Source organism: Dipteris shenzhenensis, chromosome 23, assembly GCF_047967505.1.
Source record: "Dipteris shenzhenensis isolate YYH24624 ecotype China chromosome 23, Dip_SZ_1.0, whole genome shotgun sequence".
Classification (NCBI taxonomy): Eukaryota; Viridiplantae; Streptophyta; class Polypodiopsida; order Gleicheniales; family Dipteridaceae; genus Dipteris; species Dipteris shenzhenensis.
This window is the reverse complement of record NC_141618.1, coordinates 42,599,038-42,606,198: the sequence shown is the minus strand read 5'-3', so window position 1 is coordinate 42,606,198 and position 7,161 is coordinate 42,599,038. Positions and strand designations below refer to the sequence as shown.

Sequence of the window (7,161 nt, the reverse complement as noted above, 5' to 3'; positions counted from 1 at the left end):
TAAATTATATATAGCTTTCCGAGTGTTTCTGATTTGTCCTATATTTTTTAAAAATGTTTTAGTTATGTATTTTTATGTAAGTATCTAATTATGGATTTAAATGTGCTTTAGTAGAATTTTTTCGTTGAGTTTGCTTGATATTAGCTTCTTTGGGTAAGATAGATTGGTTAAGAATAGTATAGGTGTGTGAAGTACATTATATATATATATATATATATGAGGTGTATATGAGATGTATTCTTCTTTTGTTGTTTTAGTTATGTCTATTTGAATAAATTTTAGTTAATTAATTATATGGATTAGTGTGTCTGGGTTCATTAGTGTCCCCGGATTTGTAATCACAACAATACTCCCATCGTCTTTTAGTGTGATGTTATATGAAGTGTCGTATTTTAAAATGAAATGTCAATGTTTTGTGATGCATCCTTTTGTTTTTATATATTATATGAATATTTGGTATTGACATAGCGTCGTACTTGGCCTTTCGGCACAATGGGGCTTCCAGTGATGGTGGTCACAACACTTTTAGCAAGAAGAGTAGAGCTACCGTTTTTAATGGTTGCAAAGAAGCTCCTCCAAGTCCTTCTATAGTAGATTCATCTCTTGAGGAAGAACAGTTTCTGGTAACCGAAGAGGACCAACCTCCACCAGAGCCTGTTCCTTCAACTCCTAATTGATATCATATACTCAAACCCTTCCATCCCTCAATTGATCTAGAGACACGTCAACACTTGAAGACACGGTTATGACAGAAAGAGAACCCTTGTGAGACTAGAGGTGGATATCAAGATCCGAATCCCTCCAAATTTCCAGTACAGGATGAAGATGTTGTCAACCTAGAGAATCCCATTCGTAAAGCAGCAACAATTTTAGACAATCTATTGCAAAGCTAGCCAAGACTGACGAGTCCATCCAAAATACATGTGTCATAGATGGACTTGGACGGAATTCAGAGCCCTTGATGCAAGCAACCCTAACATGTTCAATTTTCCTTGCTTTCACTTTTTTCCAATCCCCAATGATAGCCAATCTTGTCGACTAACTACAACAATTTAATGATACTTACGACTTGTTTCCCAACCCCACACTAGTCGCTACAATCCACGTTTTTTGTCTTATCATCATTTTGCTCTAATATATTCTCGAGGCCACAAACAGGAGAGCGTCACCTCTGCCTAGACTTCGAAATTCTCTTTGATATGAATGAAGTGCCATCACACAGGCAAGACGTACGCATGTACCTCCAAGTTCGAAATCTACATGGATTCAATATCCACAAATGCATGAGACTTACTTCTGGAAGCTGCAGCCCAAATTTTACAAAACCTCACCTCTCACCTCGATGACTGCTACTCACTCATGCAAGCAACTATAAGCTCCATGTCCTACATCAAGTGTGATCCAAGGATGGATCACATGTAGGAAGAGGGGATGTTAACTACCATGATTAACAAGTACAAGTACTCGTGAGCACTACCTTCAATTGGTTCTGTCAAAGGAAAACAATTGTCAAGATGAATGAATGATTAATTTGCAACACCTGTGATGGAAGCCCATGTATAGGAAAGTTCGAGCAGCTGATTGTACATGTCAACGTGTACACATGCGTGACTATTTAGTTTCCAAAGGTCAGCCTTAAAAATCGCCATACCACCAAAACTCGTGTAAATCTCCACATTTACCTATTAAAATATCAATTGCATTTATTAATCAAGGCCTATCTAGTGAACTGCTAAAAAGGAAAGACTTAGCTCTTCTTATATTGCATGCGTTTCTTTATGTGTATGAAGTGTTCTAGAGGAATTCACTCTCAATCAGCATAATAATAAATGAGCTTCCATTTGTTTCAATTACAATCAGGCTCATAGCTGATACCAAGCTATGTTTTGCGTAAGCATTCCAATTTGAATAACACTTGCTCTCCCACCACAGTGGCACAGATTTGACCACTGAGCAGGTTTAGACTACCAAAAGCATTCAAGTCCAGCGACCCCAATCCCACCTCCTTATTCTGTCCTGCTTTCAATAGAAAGACTTTCAGTAAAACTATACTTTTGCAGAAACACAAGAAAAAAAGGGAAGATATAGACTTACTCTAGCATAAGACCTTCTCCATGTCCATGAACACATCCTTTATGATACAGCCTGCCAAAAAATTTGTTTCATAACTAAAACCAGATTAATGCTATGGCCTCCATATGGAATGTTCAAAAGTCCAATTTCACACTGACGTGCCACAATAAGTATTCCTCTTGTGTTGGTTGGAATTCAACCCCACTCAAAAGACAATTGCAGCCTCATTCCTGCACATGGTTACAATCAAGGCCACATGTACCACTTCCATTTTTCCTGACGCTATCTCACATTCATTTTGATGTGGCCATCACAAGTGTTAGAACACATAAAAATTGGCAGCAAACTCTTTACTAGACAATATATAAAATAACTTTGGTTATCAAAAAGGTAATCAGTAACATGCATTTATGTTACCTGACTGTGAGCAATTTTAGGCAGCAGTCATCTGAAGAAAAGTTCATGCACTGTCCAAAGATCAACAATAGCATTCATTGTAGCATTCAAACCAGATAATTTTCAATATATAAACTTTTGGTAGCTGAGAGAAAAAGTTACAGAAAGATACATAGCTTTACAATGCTTAATTCAGGGCTTGATTCAATACCTGATCCAATGACCTTTCCGCATCCCATTCTTGTGAGTTGATATCCTGAACAATGTGCCCTCGTATTCTCAACTTATTGTCATTCTCAGATAGCTGGTCACTCCTGCACTTGGTTCAGTTCTAGAGTTGGATCCACCACTAATTCCAATTTTGGAACATGCCTTCCTCCATCCAGCATTTATTCAATGCCTTAAATTTCATAAAGATGTCAATGTGCAGGTTCATTCTCCCTCCCACAGTGAACACATGTGACAGGAAAGGTTACAGCAAGATAAATAGATGCATGGTGAGAGATAGCACTTGATCTACTTGCCAAAGGAGCCAGTACGTTGCTGTCCCTCATGTTCTCAACTTATTGTCATTCTCTCTAGCTGTTCGCTCAAGGCAGCATCTTCATCCAGCTCTATAGTTGGCTCCACTACTAGTTCCAATTGGGGAACATGCCCTTCCTCCATCAAGCATTTATTCAATGCCTTCAATTTCATAAAAACGTCAATTTGTGGGTTCATTCTACCCCCCACAGTGAATTCATGCAACTTGTTTTCTATCTCAACCCAGGACATCCCAGGCTTTCTCCATGCGCCAGCACTTTTCCTTAGCTCTTGTACTTGGTCAACCTCATCCCACCTGTTCGCATCAGCATAAATGCTTGACATGAGCATATATCCCCGAGCTTCAGATGGTTCTAATTGAATAACTTCATCAAAGCACTTTCTACCTAGGTCCATATTGCTGTATGTTCTGCAGCTAGTAAGTAGAGACATCCACCCAACAATATTTGGTGGAACTGGCATTGCATTGAGTATATCTTTTGCCTCACCTAATCGTCCTGCCCGACCAAGAAGGTCCACCATGCAGTTGTACTGTTCAATACTTGGTGTCATGCGATACTCTTCAGTCATAGATTGGAAATATCGATGGCCTTTCTCCAGTAGGCCAGCATGACTACATGAAGAAAGTATACTTGTAAATATGACTTTGTCTGGTTTCAAGCCTTGGAGTTGCATGTCTGCAAAGCATTGCTCCACCAGGTTGAAGTTGCCAAACATGGAACATCCAGAAATGATTGTACCCCACAACTTCACATCTCGAATGTGCAAGTTGTCAAACACTTTGTGTGACTCCACTAAATTCCCACATTTAGCATACATATCTACAAGCGAGGTCCCAATCGCTATATCTGAAATTAAACCACTTTTGATGACAAGGCCATGCAACTGCCTGCCCTGCTCTATGGCTCCTATGTTACCACATGCTTTCAGAGTGCACAAAACCGCCGCTTTGTTGGGTACAATGCCTTTCTGTTGCATCTGTTCAAAAAGTTCAAGAGCAGCAAGACTCCGTCCTTGCTGAGCATACCCTGTCATCATTGCTCCCCATGACACTACATCTGGATCAGGCAATTCAGTAAAAACCGTGTATGCCTCCTCTATGCTCCCACATTTAGCATACATATCAACAAGCATGTTCCCAACACCTACATGCATGTCAAGGTCACTTCTGATGATCTGGTCATGCATTAGTCTTCCCTGCCCAATGTCTTTGACACTCCCGCAAGCTTTTAAAACACATAGAAATGTGACTCTGTCTGGCTTTATGCCGCTCAGCCACATTGCACTATATAACTCAAGTGCTCTCTCGGCTGTTCCTAGCTTCGCATGTGCTGAAATGATTGAATTCCAAGTATACACAGTTGGCTTCAAAACGTTTCTGAAAGCTTGGTGAGCTTCCTCCAAACTTCCACACAACGCAAAGAGCCGGATCAGGTGATCGCCTAAAACAGAGATTGAGTCTAGTCTACTGCTGACCATAAGGGAATGGACTCGCCTGGCAGCTTTTAGATCTCTCTCTTTAGTACATCCCTGCAGAAGACAATAGATGACGTCCCGTGACACTGGAATATTTTGTTGGTCCATAAGGTCCACAACTTGAAGTGCATCCTCAATGCATTTCTCTGCTATGGAGGCCAAAATTGCAGTATCATCTGAAATCCTTTAGAAAGCACGAATATTATGTGGCATACAATAACAAGGCGTTTGTCAGACCCAAAATGCAAGTTTAAAAAACATGCTTGAGAACCCAGCAAGCATTACTCCACAATCAGCAAGCCAGACAGTTCAACCTTCTTAATGGCTAATAGTAAACTCGAGAAGGCAGGCATTTTATACCTGCAAGAATTCCTTAACAGTCCACCAATCTCCACGGTAGAGTCTACAAACAGCTGTGCCGACGCATGCCCTCTAGAAAATGCCTTAGATTTCCTCCATGTATCCAAATTCACTTTTATCCAAGCATTACTCTGAAGATCCTTCACTGTGTGCATATGCATAAAGCATAAAACCTGAGTTTTATGTGACAGAAAACATTATTAGATCCTTTCGAAATATCAGACTGAAAAACGGCATAATCTCAATCAACCCAATTTTCTCTTTAAGAGAAACGTACATTGGTAAACCTCTTCGTATGCCAAAGTAAAGAACACAAAAGATTCCGCCATCCTGATTGGCTCTCGATCGCCGCTGTGATTGCAGCTTGCATTTCAACAAGACGAGCATAAAAAAGCCGTCGCCGACCAAGTAGAGCCCGAACTTCAGCTTCTCAAACAGTTAACGTTCTGGAGGCGTACTTCCAAAATTCGATACTATAAAGTTGGGTCTTGCTTTTGGCAGAAACTAGAATTCATTTTGTGGACAGCGACGTCGCGAGCGTCAATGCTCTCAATTCCTGTTACCAAAAACCTCATCATCCCTGGATCAACTTCTATGGAGTCAGGGGTGACATTCTTCATGCCAAAACGAAGCACTTGTGGGCACTAACATGGAAGATGAAAGGTCAAATTAAAATTTCTTTTTGGTGAGAATCAAATTAAAATTTCACCAAAACGAAATTACACCATATACGTCCCCACTTTTGAAGTAGAAAATATTAATAACTTGTAAAAGGGAAAGGATGAAAGCTTTGGAGGGAGGAGTTCCCGGGGCTGAGAAGTGGCTAAAAACCAGCGATCAAAACGAATAAAGGTCCAATTAAACCATAACCTCTAAACAAGGTGGCAAACCATAGCGAATAAGTCCTGATTTTGAGAAAATATAAAGTAGAAAATATTACAATAAAGTTTTCTATTAACTTGTAATAGGGAAAGAAGGAAAGGGAAAGAGAAAAGATTAAGTGAAGGTGAATAAATATGGGGAGAGGGAGATGGGTCAAAAGAGTGGAGATTAGGAAGGGGATGGACCATTAAATATAAGTGGGGACATGAGTGGAGACACCTCATTTAATAAAAGGTGGTGTAGCTAAAAGACAAATCATGTAAAGCCATCCTAAACATCATTAGTATCAAGTAAACTTGCCACTAAGTTAAATTTTAAACTAACACTAAGCAACATTAAGAAAGTCAGCTTGACTTTTTAAACTAGTTTTCCAACTTTGGTCTTAATTAGAGGAAAAAATCTCCATCTTTCCATAGACCCTTAGCAGGGCCAATAAAATGGTGCTTTACGTACTTAAGGTATGCACACTTCCCAATATATCAGGAGGCACTTCCCACCCATACTCGTGCATTTCCCACCCATACTCCTGCACTTTAGTTTTTTTTTAAAGGGTAGCATCGTTATTTAGGACATGGTTTCTAGGGTTAAGCCATTAGGCCCATAATCATGCTTCGACATGTGTTGCTCTTTCACCTCCACAATTATTGCCATTTCCTTTTGTGAGAGATTTATTCACCCTAGGAGGGTCTCTAGTAGATATGCCACCTTGTTCTTTTTTGGGTGGGCAAGGAGTGGTACATGCTAGAGACAAGAAGGGGGGGGGATATAAGGGAATGTGTTACATCAATTATAATACCAAGGCCATGGTAAAGGCAACAAACCATGAGTACTTGTATTGTTGGGTTTAGAGGGCTTGAGCCCAATGCGAGGGCTAAAGTGACAAGGGTCGATGAAGGGACACATGGCATCACAAGGAAAACTCACATAGCAGCATTGGGCTAGGCGGGGGAGTTCTTCAAGAAGATTTATAGAGAAAGAGGTAAAGGACAAGGGCTATGAGGGAGAGCTCAAGAGCTTGAGTATAAAAGAGACCTCAAGAACCCAAGGGTAGGAGGATAATCCAGCAAGGTGGTTGTTGTCTCGTTTGTTTTAGAGTAGGTTTTGGCCTTCTTGCTTCTTTGAGTTATTACTCATTTTCGATCTAGTAGAGAAGCCTTTGCAGGATGCTAGATGCAAGCTTGTTCCTTATCCAAATTTTGCTAAAACATTAGCTTGAATTTAGAAACCTTGATGGTAGCACAATCACATGAATAGCTCAGAATTGTTGATCTATTGCACAAGGATCTGTTGCCTCTATCCCATGGCCTCCATAGGATGAGCAGGGTGTGCAGGGTTCTGAGGCTTTTTGTCACCTACAGATATATCGGTTCCATCGTTGTTGTAGTATATGTGTAGCTTAAGATCTCAGGTCATATTCCGGTGAGAGATGTA

The 7,161-nt window shown here is 40.2% G+C and overlaps 1 protein-coding gene across 2 annotated transcripts; it reads right to left on the bottom strand.

Annotated features, from left to right (window-relative positions):
* Nucleotides 1-1,949: 1,949 nt before the first annotated feature.
* On the bottom strand, nucleotides 1,950-5,444 carry LOC147887409 (putative pentatricopeptide repeat-containing protein At1g68930). Of its 2 annotated transcripts, none has more exons than XM_087394571.1 (5): nucleotides 5,126-5,444; nucleotides 4,849-5,021; nucleotides 2,681-4,672; nucleotides 2,095-2,540; nucleotides 1,950-2,016 (listed from the first exon to the last, which is right to left on the bottom strand). In XM_087394571.1, the coding sequence occupies exons 1-3, from the start codon at nucleotides 5,216-5,218 to the stop codon at nucleotides 3,028-3,030; spliced, it is 1,911 nt and encodes a 636-aa protein (XP_087250697.1). In that variant the 5' UTR covers nucleotides 5,219-5,444; the 3' UTR covers nucleotides 1,950-2,016; nucleotides 2,095-2,540; nucleotides 2,681-3,027. The 2 variants fall into 2 exon arrangements, with proteins under 2 accessions (XP_087250697.1, XP_087250698.1); XM_087394572.1 differs by having other exon boundaries at nucleotides 1,962-2,145; nucleotides 2,491-2,540.
* Between the last annotated feature and the right edge of the window lie 1,717 nt (nucleotides 5,445-7,161).